This window comes from Primulina tabacum, chromosome 6 (assembly GCF_025594145.1).
Source record: "Primulina tabacum isolate GXHZ01 chromosome 6, ASM2559414v2, whole genome shotgun sequence".
NCBI classification, from domain to species: domain Eukaryota; kingdom Viridiplantae; phylum Streptophyta; class Magnoliopsida; order Lamiales; family Gesneriaceae; genus Primulina; species Primulina tabacum.
Window position 1 is genome coordinate 44,474,739 of NC_134555.1, and position 17,996 is coordinate 44,492,734.

General features: G+C 34.7%; 1 protein-coding gene across 1 annotated transcript; it reads left to right on the top strand.

Moving 5' to 3' along the window:
* Window positions 1-14,190: 14,190 nt before the first annotated feature.
* LOC142549922 (uncharacterized) lies at window positions 14,191-17,854 on the top strand. The gene is made up of 3 exons (XM_075659158.1): window positions 14,191-14,461; window positions 17,243-17,512; window positions 17,623-17,854. Exons 1-3 carry the CDS (start codon window positions 14,251-14,253, stop codon window positions 17,676-17,678), a joined length of 537 nt encoding a protein of 178 aa, XP_075515273.1. The 5' UTR covers window positions 14,191-14,250; the 3' UTR covers window positions 17,679-17,854.
* Window positions 17,855-17,996: the final 142 nt, after the last annotated feature.

The window sequence follows — 17,996 nt, forward strand, 5'->3', positions numbered from 1 at the left end:
ACAAATTAATAGACCGTACTACTCGTATCGATCTAACAAATGGAATGTTATATTCAACAGATCCATTACCGAGAACCACATGACCACCAAAATATAAGAGTATATCGATGTTAGACATTTTTTCAATGAAAATCTGAAAGGAAATTGAAGAGGAAATTGATCAACCATCCGTCAAATATATGATCTATATATTGAAATCGATTTTCATTGTATAATTGAACCACGTGAACTTCTGAAAAGATCGTACAAAACAAAGAAAATGAATGGAAAAAAACAAAAGTTACGGTCAAAAGAAATTACGGAATGAAGAAAAGGAGTGGACCCAAAAAAACAAAAAAAAAATAAAAGAAAAAAAAAGACCGTGCTTCGTAAGCACGGACGCTGCACGCGTGGAGCAGCGTCCGCGCTTACGAAGCGCGGACGGCTCCACGTTGGAGCGTCCGGGCTTAGTAAGCGCGGACGCTCCAACGTGGAGCATGCTCCGTGCTTTGTAAGCACGGACGCTTCTCCACGTGTGCAGCATCCGTGCTTATAAAGCACGGTTTGCCGTAAATTTGCAAACTTTTTTTTTTACATTATTTTTGAAAAAAAAAATTAAATTTAAATTAGTTTTAAAAAAAACCCTGAATTTTACGCCTTGTTTGAAGATTTTTTATTTTTCTAAACTTGAATTTAAATGTGATTGTTTAAAGAAAACAGTTCTGGAATTTAATTTAAAGTTCAAATTTTAAGGATACCAAACTTAAAAAAATTCAAATTCAAAAATTTATATTGATTGTCGGTAATCTGTTGCTTGGGCTATGCTAACAAGTAACAAATGAATGTTGGTGTGTTGGTATAGCAGTCTGTTTCTTGGTTTTTTGAACTAAATTTTAATTATTTATTCTCAAAAATGGCTCAATGTCGAGAAAATATACATATTTGAAAAATTATAGCTTTATATTCAACTTTTTTAAAAAATAAAAATAAAATCACAATAATATTAACATTGCAACAAGTTCCGAGTTTCAACAGATTTGAGGAAATGATTGGTTTGGAGTGTTCATTGACTTTTTAATGCTTATAAGTTTTTTTGCACGGTAGGGGAGGTTTGTTGGTATGGTATTCTTTTTGTTTTGGGAAATCAAGGGATAGAAATGATTGAACCAAATGATTATGAGAAAATAGTCGAGACAAGAGTTTGACTCTTTTTCCTTAAAACGATATTGCCCCGCTCCGATGCTCACGGTTGTTGGCAATTCGTTTCCCAAGATACAACGACTACGACTTTAAAATAGTAGCACTACAAATTTTAAAGCCACACGAACTTGAGATGTTTAGAACGCTATCAACATGGTATGCAAAATTTTTAATTTCGAATTCTAAGCGTTAAACTTAAAAATCCAATCCAAGAGTTTAAATCTTGCAAAATTTGGATTTAAGCGCAAATGCTTAAAAAAACTCAAAACTAGAAGACAACCCTCAAATTTAATTCCAAAGTTCGAATTTAAGCGTATAAGCTTAGAAAATTCAAACTCAAGATTTTATATCTTGAAAATTTGAACTTTAACCGCTAATGCTTAAAAATTCGCATATAGAACTAATTTAGAGAGAAAAAGGAAGAAGAGAAATTGGTGCCATGAATGCAAATGAGGGTGGACCTATTTATAGAAAATTAAAAACCTTCATGAAGTGATGACATTGAATCAAAATAAACTTGGCAATTAACTTAGCCATTCGGCCAAGTCCAAAGAGGCGCCACATTCATGAATTATCCTCAATTTTATGTGGTTTTCTACCTAAAACCCACACTGCGAGCCCATACAACTAACAAAAGATGGGCACCATCGGCATTTCACAATTAAATATAAAGATAATAAATTTATTTGCACTTACATTTATGTAGATGCTAGAAGAATTGTATACATAAATAATTCGAATCTTGAATTTTAGGGTTTTTTTTAAAACTAATTTAAATTTAAATTTTTTTTTTCAAAAATAATGTAAAAAAAAAAATGTTTGCAAATTTACGGCAAACCGTGCTTAGTAAGCACGGACGCTGCACTCGTGGAGTAGCGTCCGCGCTTACCTGTCCGCGCCTACCTTTTTTTTTGGTCCATTCTTTTTCTTCTATTGGACCGACACTTATCTAGTTGAATTCGTTATCCTTCCTCCTCCTTCTATCTCTCATTTTCTCATTCACCTGTTTCTCCTTCTTCATGGAAAATATTTTGAGATCTTTGCCGTAGAACAAAATTTAAAAGATCTATATCATATTTTAGAATGACAGATAATCGAAGTCCAGAAGATCCCAGTGTCCTCTATTTACAAGCGACACATATGTCTTCAAATGTTTCTTCCTCAACCGTGATGATATTGTCTTACTCATTTCATTGTTGGCTCTGAGATGCTTCCACTCCACAGCTGTTCCCGGATTATATTTGCACAAAGCACACATATATTTGGGAAGTAATTGAACGGAGCTGTCCCATGTACCATAAGCAATTTTCATAGCACGTTTCAAACTGCGCCATGGCTTTGTGTACGAGATTCGATATCCATATTTATCTTTCACATTTTCGATGATATACTTAATCTCGTAAGCAGGATCACAACGAACAACTCTCAATAGCGTGTGTGCCACCATATCACTGTTCAAATTCTTATGGTCTACACCAACAGAGGTAGATATACATGTGTGAGGCCCGCCATATTTTGTTATTTTCCAATAACCAGCCTTGGCCTTCAAAGAAGCGCGAAGTCCCCATCGACAAATGACCGTAGAAGAATTGTTTTTACAACGTAACTTCCACAAACTGCATGTGCTTTGCACAACACGGTACTCACGCCTGACAACTCTGACTGAAAAATCTTTCACAGATGCAATAAGATCATTATTATCTTTAAATAATATATTAACGCATAATTCACCGCTATCCGGATTGTAATAGCTTGATTGCACTCCAGAAGGTACATTGACAGAATCAGGATGCTCTTCCCCAAAAAATTTATTGAAAAACGATGGCATTTCAGAAGTGTTTGAAAGAAATGGTACGGTCTGCCTCTGTAATGTGTCACGAGGGGGTTGTCGAGATGATGTCCCCTCATCTGGATTTGTAAAAGTATTCACTTCATCATCAACATTCAATTCTTCTTCTTTAGACTCGCTGTATGACATATCAAGTTCAGAATCAGTCCTCCAAATATCATCATTATTGGCCTGATCCGGACAACGAGTACTCGTATCTAATGTTGGATTCGGCCAATATGGAGCATTATTTTGTTCCGACGAGACATTGATATATTGATCCAAAGACCCACTTACATCATTGAAAGTCATATTACCGAGTCCTTCAGTAACCTGTGGAACATAAGATTCTACATCCTGGAAACCACCATACGTAGACGTACCGGGTTGATTATTGAAACCTGAATCGGATGCATGTAGAACGTAGGATTCAGGATCATCAAATCCAGCATCATGCTCAATTGAATTTGGTTCCACGTATAAATGCAACATACGCATATTGTCACATTGCATTATAAACTGTAGAGCATCATCATCAACGAGATTGACTTGAGTTTCATGCCAGGATAATCTTTCCATGAATGAATATTTTGTTGACAAATTCAAAGAAAAATTCGTTGGATCGATTCCTAACATTTTATGCACAACTTCAACCAACTCAAACAAATTAATAGACCGTACTACTCGTATCGATCTAACAAATGGAATGTTATATTCAACAGATCCATTACCGAGAACCACATGACCACCAAAATATAAGAGTATATCGATGTTAGACATTTTTTCAATGAAAATCTGAAAGGAAATTGAAGAGGAAATTGATCAACCATCCGTCAAATATATGATCTATATATTGAAATCGATTTTCATTGTATAATTGAACCACGTGAACTTCTGAAAAGATCGTACAAAACAAAGAAAATGAATGGAAAAAAACAAAAGTTACGGTCAAAAGAAATTACGGAATGAAGAAAAGGAGTGGACCCAAAAAAACAAAAAAAAAATAAAAGAAAAAAAAAGACCGTGCTTCGTAAGCACGGACGCTGCACGCGTGGAGCAGCGTCCGCGCTTACGAAGCGCGGACGGCTCCACGTTGGAGCGTCCGGGCTTAGTAAGCGCGGACGCTCCAACGTGGAGCATGCTCCGTGCTTTGTAAGCACGGACGCTTCTCCACGTGTGCAGCATCCGTGCTTATAAAGCACGGTTTGCCGTAAATTTGCAAACTTTTTTTTTTACATTATTTTTGAAAAAAAAAATTAAATTTAAATTAGTTTTAAAAAAAACCCTGAATTTTACGCCTTGTTTGAAGATTTTTTATTTTTCTAAACTTGAATTTAAATGTGATTGTTTAAAGAAAACAGTTCTGGAATTTAATTTAAAGTTCAAATTTTAAGGATACCAAACTTAAAAAAATTCAAATTCAAAAATTTATATTGATTGTCGGTAATCTGTTGCTTGGGCTATGCTAACAAGTAACAAATGAATGTTGGTGTGTTGGTATAGCAGTCTGTTTCTTGGTTTTTTGAACTAAATTTTAATTATTTATTCTCAAAAATGGCTCAATGTCGAGAAAATATACATATTTGAAAAATTATAGCTTTATATTCAACTTTTTTAAAAAATAAAAATAAAATCACAATAATATTAACATTGCAACAAGTTCCGAGTTTCAACAGATTTGAGGAAATGATTGGTTTGGAGTGTTCATTGACTTTTTAATGCTTATAAGTTTTTTTGCACGGTAGGGGAGGTTTGTTGGTATGGTATTCTTTTTGTTTTGGGAAATCAAGGGATAGAAATGATTGAACCAAATGATTATGAGAAAATAGTCGAGACAAGAGTTTGACTCTTTTTCCTTAAAACGATATTGCCCCGCTCCGATGCTCACGGTTGTTGGCAATTCGTTTCCCAAGATACAACGACTACGACTTTAAAATAGTAGCACTACAAATTTTAAAGCCACACGAACTTGAGATGTTTAGAACGCTATCAACATGGTATGCAAAATTTTTAATTTCGAATTCTAAGCGTTAAACTTAAAAATCCAATCCAAGAGTTTAAATCTTGCAAAATTTGGATTTAAGCGCAAATGCTTAAAAAAACTCAAAACTAGAAGACAACCCTCAAATTTAATTCCAAAGTTCGAATTTAAGCGTATAAGCTTAGAAAATTCAAACTCAAGATTTTATATCTTGAAAATTTGAACTTTAACCGCTAATGCTTAAAAATTCGCATATAGAACTAATTTAGAGAGAAAAAGGAAGAAGAGAAATTGGTGCCATGAATGCAAATGAGGGTGGACCTATTTATAGAAAATTAAAAACCTTCATGAAGTGATGACATTGAATCAAAATAAACTTGGCAATTAACTTAGCCATTCGGCCAAGTCCAAAGAGGCGCCACATTCATGAAATCACACGGCCATTTGGCCGGGTGATTTCAATAATAATTTTTTTAACATAATTATATATATATATATATATATATATTATATTGTAATATATTATTATATTGTAAAATCCTTTCGATTCAATCTTTTCACTCGATAAAATTTGAACTCAATTAATTTCCCATTCACCCTAATTGGTAATCAAGAAATAATTTCATTCGCTACGTAGCTCGTTCAAATTATTTTATCGATTCTAAACGAGTACAAAACTCATTTTTCTAACAAGGTTCGCCGTAGAAACCTCCGCTGATGAAATCTAGTATACTACCGAAACACCGCTTTATGTTGTAGTTGACTGCTCATGAGAAGCTACTCACACATGATAGACTACAGTTTGTGACTGATAAATCTTGTGTACTATGTAAAAGGGCAGATATTTCTTTATTACATCTCTTTTTTGATTGCCCTCTCTCTCAGAGTATTTGGAATGGTATTCGAATATGGCTTGGAATGCACAAAATCATGGGGTCACCTTTGTTAGTATTGAAAGCATTTCGAACTGTTTATAGAGGGAATTCAATGTTGGCTAGGATGGGCAGTGCGGCCTTAGCAGCTTCCGTGTATCACGTTTGGAACTTGAGAAACAAAGATATGTTTGATAATGAAGAACCAAATGTGAAATGTTTCATAAGAAAATCAAGATTCATACTTTCAGAAATGTTCTTCGCTCCAGTGACATGGTAGATTTATTGTTATGATTGGATTGCGTTAGGATTTGTGTTATTTTTATTAGTCTTTGGAGATTGCTAGTGTAATTGTAACCTCACATTTACCATTTTAATGAATGTTTACTTCATAAAAAAAAAAGTAGTTCCTCCATGGAGAAAAAGGAGTGGAGTCTTGATGGCATTAAACACTGCTAGTGCCTACGATTCGATTATCCAATCCTTCCAACGAAGATCGATCGCATGCACCTTTCCTTGAGCGCCATCATCTCAGCAAATTGATGTCAGAAAGGGCCAAAACACAATTTTTCAAAAAGTTGAAATTTCTTTCCTTGACAATAATTTTAGTAGTATTGTGAAAAAGTAAAAATTTATGGTAAAAAGTAAAAATCTCAAACTCTCAAAATTTACCAAACTACACACTTTATAATATTTTTTTCTCTACTCAATTGTGAATTTCTTCACAAATGGTGAGGCTATTTATAGAATTTCTTTACAAATAAGCCAAAAATAAATTCATTATTACATACTTCATCACACACTAATTTTCAATATTTACAACTCTTATTTTCAACATTCAAATATTCAATACACATGTTTTAAATATTAATTTTCAACACTCCCCCTTGTGATGATGATCATAATGATTATCTTCATTACGTGTTTTTATACTGCCTCGTTAAAAACCTTACTAGGAAAAACCTATTGGGATAAAAATCATAGTAAGGGAAAAATAGTGCAGTTACGTAAACTCTCCCTCATGTTGACATAAACAATTCTTCACAAATTTCGTAGATTGAGCATCCCAATATTATATATGTGCTTTCTAAATATTGTCGTAGGAAGTGTCTTTGTGAAGAGATATGATGAGTTTTTACTTGATTGAATGTGACGAACATCAATATATTTATTCTTCTCAAGCTCCTTGGTGAATGCGAAGAACTTATGAGGAATATATTTAGTTCTGTCGCTTTTTATGTATCCTTCTTTCATTTGAGCAACACATGCAGCATTATCTTCATATAATATCACAGGCTTCTCGTTGAATGATAATCCGCATGAGATTTGGATATGTTGGGTCATTGATTTTAACCACGCACATTCACGGCTTGCTTCATGTAGTGCAATAACCTCGCCATGATTTGATGAAGTTGTTACGAGTGTTTGTTTCTGTGAACGCCAAGAAATTGCAGTGCCTCCACGAGTAAATACATATTCAGTTTGGGAACGTGCCTTGTGTGGATAAGATAAGTATCCAGCATCGGCATAACCAATTATACTTGGATTAGCATCTTTTGAAAATAAAAGTCTCAAGTCTGTCGTTCCTCGTAGATAACGGAATATATGTTTAATTCCGTTCCAGTGTCTCTTTGTTGGATATATTCTAAATCTTGCCAATAAATTTACAGCAAAAGATATATCAGACCTTGTACAATTTGTAAGATACATAAGGGCACCAATAGCACTTAGATATGATACTTCTGGACCAAGAATATCTTCATCATCTTCACATGGACGGAATGGATCCTTTTCTATGTTTAATGATCTAACAACCATTGGAGTACTTAAAGGATTTGATTTATCCATATTAAAACGTTTAAATATCTTTTCTGTATAATTTGTCTGGTGAACAAATATTCCACATTCTTTTTGTTCAATTTGTAAACCCAGACAATACTTTGTTTTTCCAAGATCCTTCATTTCAAATTCTTCCTTCAAGTATGACACAACTTCTTGAATTTCCTTATTTGTTCCAATAATGTTTAAATCATCAACATATACAGCAATAATTACGCATCCGAATGTTGTTTTCTTAATGAAAACACAAGGGCATATTGAATTATTTACATATTCCTTTTTCATCAAGTGATCACTTAGTCGATTATACCACATTCGGCCGGATTGTTTTAACCCATATAATGATCTTTGTAATTCCACAGAATAACATTATCTGGGTTTTGAACTTTGTGCTTCAGGCATCTTAAATCTTTCAGGGATTTTCATATATATATTACTATCAAGTGATCCATATAAGTAAGCTGTAACAACATCTATAAGACGTATTTCTAAATTTTCAGATACCGCCAAGCTAATCAAATACCGAAACGTAATTGCATCCATCACGGGAGAATACGTTTCTTCATAAACAATTTCAGGCCTTTGAGAAAAACCTTGTGCAACAAGTCGAGCTTTATATCTTACTATTTTATTTTTCTCATTTCGCTTTCGAATAAAAACCATTTGTATCCAACAGGTGTAAGGACTATAGGTCCAAAAATATTACGTTTATTTAGTGAATCTAATTCAACCTGCATGGCATCTTTCCATTTTATCCAATCCTGCCGATTTTTACATTCACCAAAAGATTTTGGTTCATGATCTTCATTATCATTTATGATGTCGATTGACACATTATAAGAAAATATATCATCAATTTCTTCTATATCTTTTCGATTCCATATTTTTTCAGTATTAATATAATTAATAGAGATTTCACGATTCTCGTCAGTTTGTGGTTCTGACAGAACATTTTTATCATCATGTGTTTCTTCAGGAACATCACTCTTTATTTTGTGATCATCATGTGTTTCTTCAGGAACATCATTCTCCATTTTGTGATCATCATGTGTTTCTTCAGGAACATCATTCTCCATTTTGTGATCATCGTGTTTCTTTGTGAATTTTCTTTTTCGAGGATTTTTATCCTTGGAACCGACTGGCCTTCCACGCTTCAGGCGTTTAATGACATCATGAGTATCTTCAATTTGTTTCTTCGGAATTTCAATTCGAGCAGGGGCATTTGCAGCATGTATATATGATTTAGTTACCCTTTTTATGTCTGCAAATGCATCTGGTATTTGATTTGCTATTCTTTGCAAGTGCACAATTTGCTGTACATCTTTTTCACATTGTTTTGTTCTTGGATCCAGATGTAACAATGATGATACATACCATGTAATTTCCTTTTCAATATGTTTCTGTTCTCTCCCTAACATTGGGAAGATATCCTCATTAAAATGACAATCAGCAAAACGTGCTGTGAACACGTCGCCTGTCTGAGGTTCAAGATATCGAATGATTGATGGACTATCATAACCGATATAAATTCCAATCTTTCTTTGAGGTCCCATTTTCTTTCGTTGCGGTGGTGCAATAGGCACATACACCATACATCCGAAAATTCTCAGATGAGAAATGTCTGGTTCTTTACCAAATGCAAGCTGCAATGGGGAGTATTTATGATATGCACTTGGTCTGATGCGAATTAATGCAGCAGCATGTAAAATTGCATGTCCCCATATAGAAATAGGGAGCTTTGTTTTTATAATCATTGGTCTTGCAATAATTTGCAGACGTTTAATAAATGATTCAGCCAATCCATTCTGTGTATGTACATGAGCAACATGATGCTCAACAATGATTTCCATAGACATGCAATAATCATTGAAAGTTTGGGAAGTAAATTCACCAGCATTATCAAGTCTAATTTTCTTGATTGTATAATCGGGAAATTGATTCCTCAATTTTATTATTTGAGCAAGTAATCTTGCAAATGCAACATTTCGAGTTGACAATAAACATACATGTGACCATCTGCTGGAGGCATCAATCAATACCATAAAGTATCTAAATGGTTCACATGGTGGATGAATTGGTCCACAAATATCACCCTGAATACGTTCAAGAAACATTGGTGATTCAGTTTGGATTTTGGCTGGTGATGGTCTTATAATAAGTTTTCCAAGAGAACATGCTTTACATTGAAACTTATTATTCTGAAAGATCTTCTGGTCTTTTAACGGATGACCATGTGTATTTTCTATAATTCTTCGCATCATTGTTGAACCAGGATGTCCTAATCGATCATGCCAATTAGTTAATATTGAAGAATTATCAACTACCATGTTTGATTCAATGGGACTTATATGTGTATAATGCAATCCAGTAGGGAGCATTGGTAGTTTTTCAATCACATATTTCTTTCCTGATTTATATGTGGTAAGACATATATATTTCTCATTCCCTTCATTCATTGTTTGAGTATCATACCCATGAGAATATATATCATTAAAACTCAACAAATTTCTTTTCGATTGTGGTGAATACAAAGCATCATTGATAAAAAATTTTGTACCATTAGGTAACAAAAATTGTGCTTTACCACATCCTTTAATCAGGTCTACATGACCTGATATTGTATTCACCATTGTTTTTGTTGGTTTTAGTTCCAAGAAATATCTTTTATCTCGAAGAATAGTGTGCGTTGTACCACTATCAGGTATGCAAACTTCCATGAGATTAGTTCCTTGTTTAGCTTTGTTCATGACATTTTCCATATTTGAACTTTTTCTTCTGTTGTGGAGCTTGGAAAAATATGGAGGACTTTTAGAGCTTCGTGCTGATAACGTATTGTGAAAAAGTAAAAATTTATGGTAAAAAGTAAAAATCTCAAACTCTCAAAATTTACAAAACTACACACTTTATAATATTTTTCTCTCTACTCAATTGTGAATTTTTTCACAAATCGTGAGACTATTTATATAATTTCTTTACATATAATCCAAAAATAAATTCATCATTACATACATCATCACACACTAATTTTCAATATTTACAACTCTTATTTTCAACATTCAAATATTCAATACACATGTTTTAAATATTAATTTTCAACAAGTAGTAATATAGTCTTAGATTACTTTGAAGAATTATTAGGAAGTTTATTGGCGTCAACAATGAAAAATAATTTATTTATTTTTAATCATAATCACAGCCATAATCTCAATCTAACTGATGAAAACATAACAAAAATATAAATTATGATCAAATATTTCTATGGCTGTGTTTGGTACGTGTGATGAGATTAATAATACTTACCAAGTTCTAGTGATAAAGTAAGGATAATGAAAAGATGAGATAGATTTGTTATGTTGTTTGGTATGTTTTATGTGGTGATTAGAAATTTGTGATTACCCCGAGAAATTACCACATTACCACTTCTAACCATTTAATATATACTTCTGGTAGAACCCTGGAGCTCACTTTCGTAGATTTGCTTTCTCCAAATACATATCGTCTCTTAGGCTTCAAGCTTATTGTCAACAGAACCTACCACAAGATTTCTCCACACCAGATCTGCTAAGAATGAGCTGGTACGTTAATGATTTCTTCTGATCTGGTTTTTCAATTGGTCTTTGTGGTACGAATTTCAGTGTTCTTGTGTTTTTTACTATACGGCGATTTGTGCTATCCGTTAACTTATTTTCTTTTTTTTTCCTGTATTCTGTAAACTACCATCGTTCTGGAGCTAGGTTCGTCGCTCGGCTCTTCGTGGACACATTGGTGTACTAACTCCATCTCAGATTCGAGTATATCAACATTTATTTGTGTGTTGTCCTCCGAAATACGATGGTGATGTTTTCCTACACCTCAATTTATCAGTTAGATACTCAATATTCAACTACATCTATGATTTTCACCTGTTTACTTAAACAACTTTCGTGTTCTGGAATAGCGGCTGTTTTATGTTGAATTTGGTTTTTGTTCCGTTGTCTGGACGCATTGATTTAATAATTCAGACAGAGCTTCAAACATATTTGGTTAAATAAGCTATTATAACAGTAAAATATATGTGTTTGAAACACTTTCAATTGCAATCACAGACAAAAACATATGTTGTTTTCGTTGGAAGAAAAGTTGGCATTTTTGAAAAGTGGTCAGATGCACATGCCCAAGTTTATCGATTTCCTGGCGCATGTTACAAAGGCTACGATACTAGAAAAGAGGCTCATGAGGCCTTTCATCACAAACCACCACAGGAACCCCAATCGAATGAACAAAATTGTTCGAGTTCTACTTCTACGGGATCGTCTGGTGGGAAAGTAAAACATTCTGAAAAATTGTCTGACTGTTTGAAGGCTCAATCAGAGCTAGCTTCTGAGATTCGCAATCTCTGTTCCAAAATGGATAAGTTATGCGAAGAGATACAACATGAATTGCATCAAAATGAATAGAATGACTACTGATGATCCACCTACTAGGTTAAGTTTGTGTAATTTTGTTGTACTGAATCCTTATGTTTATCAGGTGTTTAATTCTTTTTTCTCCTTGTCTGTTTTTTTAATTTCAAGTTAATTTGTTTCTTTACTTTGTTCCTTTATTGCAAAAAAAAATATTTGTTTGTAGGTTCATATGGTTTGTGCCTTTATTTAATTTAATGTCTTATAACTGTCCACTACTCCTTTAAATACCCAAACCTACTGTCTTGTTCTACACCTTCATTTATTGTCTTGTATTTGCTCACCGCCAAGTGATGTACTGAAAAGTATTCCAAAATCTTATGGCAACTGACAAGCTGTGGAGGTCAAATCACTGGCTACCTGTGGTAAGAAGGTATTTAATACTAGTAGTTGTGCATACAAATTGCTCATTTTTGGGTCTTTTAAATACATTCTTCGTTCATATGCTTGTTAATGTCATAAATCTACTTGGTTTTATTTTGTTTGCCTAGTATGAAAAGAAACAAGATGTCAACAACTTTCCCAGTAGGTTCAGAGAAAACAGTTACAAGCAAATACATTGTACCTGTGGTAGATCTTTGTTCGGATGATGAAAAGAAGGAAGAGCAACTGGTTCGTAAATCAGCCATGAAAGGGAAATATGTTGTCAAGTTTGAAGAACCAGAAGTGAAAGTGAAAGCCCAAATTAACAAAAGATATAAGTTTAGTCAACCACCAACACCTACAGGGCATGACGTGCATCAGGAAGACATTGAGAGTAAGCAAAAGAACATCAGTGATCCGAGGAAAAGCAGACCGTCTCTCGTAATACTTGATAGCTCTGAAGAATCCACTGTCTAATATTAAGTGTACCACAGGCAGCGACTTATAACATATTAGTAGTTGTGTTTTTCTTTCCTGTTGTTAAACTTCTTTTTGAGCCACCCCTTTTGAGTACATGGGCGTGCTATGTGTTTATGTCATATAAAGTGGATTGAGTTGGAGATACACCTTCTAATCTAAATCTTTGTTTCTAATGTTGAACTCACGTCAATGTTCCTGAATGTGCTATGCAGTTAAGTATTCATGAAGCGCATATAATCATGTCCAGTGACTCGGTTTTTTTTATGATGCGCCAAGATAGTCAAAAACATGTCTACTTCTCCTCCACGCTGACGTATCTAGAATCACCTAAACCAACTATGTTACGTAACATATAACACAACCTTCCGAAGGCGTTGCAACTCATCCTCAAATTGGCAATGCATTGAATATCCAGCATCAATAATCCTATGCAGATGGCTCAATTGAGCATGAGTTCGATTGGTCATCGAGTAAGACACGGATTCTCTACGAGGGAGTCGACGTCGATTTTGCAACATCCTCCGATGTTTTCGAAATAAAAGGCATAACGACAGAAAATTTTGACAGAGAAGATGGTGCACCACCACAAGGAGAAGAAGGTTTATACGTTTAACATCCATCTTGCGATTAAATCTCAAAAGGAAAAAAAAACATATAAATCAAGCTTCAATACAAGAACTAAACAGAAAGAGGCAAGATGTTTTTCAAATGGAACCGTTGATAACACATTAAGAGTTTTGCTCCACAAACAAATATATTTTTGTCTCCGACCGTCGGATAGTAAGTAATGGGATCTGAAATTGATTAAAACCAAAATTGAAAATCGCATACCAAATCACACTTCTGAAATACACAGAATGCATACCTGAAATAGGCGCCGCTACGGAATGTTTGAGATTCAACTATGGAAAAGGCTGGGTGAATGTCGAATGGGTTTTGTAGGGCAAAAGCTAAATTGGTCACTACAAGTTATGTATGCAATAAAGTAGCAGACAAGATTATTAATACTGTGGCCCAACTTGGGATTGTTATGCGTTGTTTTCTTGAATGAACAGTGATATTATCCAAAATATGTAGTTATCCTTAGTGTCTAAAAAACCAGACAAACAGCATATTAAAAATTAATCACAACCCAAGAAATGCTGTCAAACACAGCCTATGAGTTAAATAATCTAATTATGACCTATCCATTCGATATTAATCACCGAGCGCAGATATTTTGTTTTAGTTTTGCCATTCCGGGATTTCCTTTTGTTTGTCTTGGCTATGGCGTTTTGCTGTCGAACAGTGGGAGCCAGAGCAACCCCATTTCTGTTGACCAAAAGCTCCAAGCTGCCGCCGACTACAATGTTACATCTCCATCCCAATCGCAGTACTAAGGCTACCCATATCCTCAGTGCTTCGGGCTCCGTTGTGTCGTTGGGATTCTTCTGTTATTATGTCGGGAAAAAGATGAGTTCCATCACATGTTTTTCGGGTAAAATTTGTGCAACAAAAATTCTAATTTCAATTTCTTGTTCAATCAATCGATATAAATATGCACATGACTGATTTTGCTGCCTTCAAATTCCCCCCGAGTTTTTTTTTTAAAAATTTTATTTTACATTTGCTCTTTTAGTTCTACCATTGTTTAGTTTGTCTGGCATATTTTGTCATCTGAATAGAGGAGTAATGATGGAAAAAAATAGTGTCTTGCATATCCCATTCTTTGTCCTTGAGTAAGAAAAACGAATATGTAGAGAAATTCGCTTAACACTCTCACTTGTATAACAATCGATCACAAACTCCCTCTCGAACCACGTCTCAAACGCACTCCAATTTGTTTATTCAAGAAGTTATATATGAAATGATTAATTGAAGATTGACAGAAAAGTAAGAACACAATATTTACGTGGTTCGATGATGATCACCTACGTCCTCGGCAGCCAACCAAAAAAGATTTCCACTATGAAGAGTTTTGTTAAGTGAGTACAATCAATAATGGGCAGAAAATTCAAGTTCTTAATTTCACTTGATTATGCATTGGCTTATATACTAGTTGATTCTATCATGTAGTTCTAACTGCTTTTGTTACCAACAAACTTCCACCTCCAAGTGACTAGAAGCTAACTCCCCATCCTCTATATTCTCATCCTCTTGTCCTCCAACTAATGATTAAGAGCAGAACCAACTTCAGCAATCTCCACCTTGATTCTGTTCTTGTCTTGGTTCCCTTTTACCCCCTTTTTTCTGTTGGCTGCATTCAGTCCTCAGTGCTTCTGATCCATCACATTAACCAAGCTTTGGCAATATTTGAACTTGGATAATGGTAGGACTTTAGTTAGCATATCAGCTGCATTGTCTTCAGTGGCTACTTTTTCAGCTTTGATAGTACCTCTTGTAATTATTTATCAAATGAAATGTAGCCGTATATCAATGTGCTTATACCTCTCATGATGTACCGAGTTTTTCATGAGGTGTATGACACTTTGATTGTCACATTTTGCTTTTCAAATTTTCTTTCTTGATCAACTCCCAACTCCCTAATGAAGCCATGCAGCCAAATTCCTTCCTTTATGGCCTCTATTGCAGCCATGTACTTGGCCTTTGTGGATGATAGGGCTACCACTCTCTGCAAACTTGCTTTCCAGCTAATTGCTCCACCATAACCTGTGAAGGTATAGCCTGAGAGTGACTTCCTTGAGTCCAAACACCCGGCATAATCAGAGTCAACATACTCTACAATTATGCTTGATGAATCATCCTTTGCCACATATTGTAGTGTAGTGCCTCTTGTTCCCTTTAGGTATCTGAGGATCCACTTTATTGCTTGCCAATGAACTCTACCTGGATTGGACATGAACCTTCTGGCACTACTTATGGCATAAGCCAAATTAGGTCTAGTACACACCATGCAATACGTTATGGTCCCCACAACATTTGCACAAGGCACTTTCTGCATATACTCTACCTTAGATGCATTCTTTGATTGGTGATCGAAGTATGATTTCATTGTTTAAGGAGTTTTCCTGATATAAAGAATTCTTCGACGGCCTTACGCACATCATATCCAACTATATTCCAAGACTTTTTGAAAAGAAAGATCCAAATCCATCCGGCCTAGGTGTTTTATCATTGTCAATATCCCAAAGTGCCATTTTGATCTCATCAACAGTAACTGGCTCAATAAACTTCTTCTAGTGATCAGCTGAAACCACATTCCCATCCATCAACCAATTCCAATCAAAGTTTCTTGATCAACACTAGTACCCAATTAATTTTTGTAATATTTCAAAAATTCAGTCACAATGATGTTTTCATCCATCATAGAGCTGCCATCATCCAAATCAACTGCTACAATTGCATTCTTTTTGTTATTCCTCTTAATCAGGTCATGAAAAAACTTGGTGCAACGATCACTGTTCTTGAGGTATGTGCATAGCACTTTTTGCATGAGGAACAATCTTTCAGCTTCAAGGATTTTCCCTGTTGATTCCTTAACACTCTTCAAATCGTTATAAACCACCCCTCCGTTTTAAGTGTCCTTCAACTAGTGATTGAGAGCAGAACCAACTTCAACAGAATATTTTTAAAGGTTTTGACTAGCCATTATTTTTTTCTGTGTCTACGTGTGACTTTGTAACTTTTCACCAAACAGCAATATGACTTCGTTCTTATGGAACCTTGTTGAAATTTCCCTACATTTTTCTAAGAGAATGGAATCTGAATCGGATTTTGCGATGCTTTTTATTTGATATCTCAGCACCATAATTCAATTATATTTCATCATCTTAACACACATGCTATTGAGTTTGATTCCTATCTCATTAATCCTTAAAAATTTCTAGTTAATTTTCTTTCACCTGGAAAAAACATATACATGGTTGGAGCTCATCACTACGGAGTCCCTAAATTCGTTATTCTAGAAACACATAAAAATGGTTGGGAAGAATTTTAATGTATTAAACATTGAAGACTAAAAGCAGAGATAAGGATCATGTGTTTGGTATAAGTGGCCTTCTCAATGCATTTTCCATGCCAAATGATATGGCTCGTCTATGCCTGATGATTTACCAGTAAACTTCAATTAGCCTTCACCCCGATATGGCTTAGATAGCAACACTACTGTTAGAAGACTTCAATCATACATGAGATTTGATGAATATCAACCCCAATCATGAAAATAAAGTGGTGGTATTCAGTTTCTGAATATTTGCATTAATTTTCTGATGGATTGATGTTCTTTCTCTATCATCTCAAGACTTTATGTGTGTTTCAGCATTATCCCATGAGCTGAGGACTACCCTGGATAAAGTTGTTACCTCGCACAAGATAGTTCTCTTCATGAAAGGAACCAAGGAATTCCCACAGTGTGGATTTTCAAACACAGTCGTGCAAATATTGAAATCATTGAACGTGCAGTTTGAAACGATAGATATTCTGGAAAATGATACATTGCGCCAAGGATTGAAGGAGTATTCTAACTGGCCTACTTTTCCACAGTTATACATTGAAGGGGAGTTTGTTGGCGGCTGCGACATTACTATAGGTAATTATATTATTTTATTTGTAAAAATACTGACGAACAATTCATTGGTAACTTATCAGCATAAATTTCACCCCCATGAAAGACTTATAAGTTTCATAAATTTTGGTCAGAGGCATACAAGAGCGGTGAGTTGCAGGAGTTGTTGGAGAAAGCAAATTGTTCCTGACTCTGAAAGCTTGCTTATAGTGATTAAGGGAACTCTATAGCATGTCTTGAATTTTTTTTATCATTATATCATATCCCGAATTTGATTGGCCATTGTGTGGACCTCTAATTGTATTTGTGTTTTGGGCTATATGTACAATATTTTTTTTAATGGCAGGATGATCATGTCGAAGGACCTCCAACTTCCCTGCCGCAACTAGTACAAAGTGTTTCATCGTTTTTTCCCATAAATGCATGTAAAACCTAGAAGCAGTTGCAAGTTCTCATCGAAGTAGGACGGTAATGAACTGTTTGCTGCTAGCTTGTTAAGGAATAAGTT

What these genes read in the sequence shown, in the direction of transcription:
- LOC142549922 (XM_075659158.1), top strand. Translation starts at nt 14,251, where the DNA reads ATGGCGTTTTGCTGTCGAACAGTGGGAGCCAGAGCAACCCCATTTCTG. An exon ending in TTCCATCACATGTTTTTCGG is followed by an intron (nt 14,462 to 17,242) that starts GTAAAATTTGTG and finishes TGTGTGTTTCAG; the next exon opens with CATTATCCCATGAGCTGAGG. An exon ending in CGGCTGCGACATTACTATAG is followed by an intron (nt 17,513 to 17,622) that starts GTAATTATATTA and finishes AATTTTGGTCAG; the next exon opens with AGGCATACAAGAGCGGTGAG.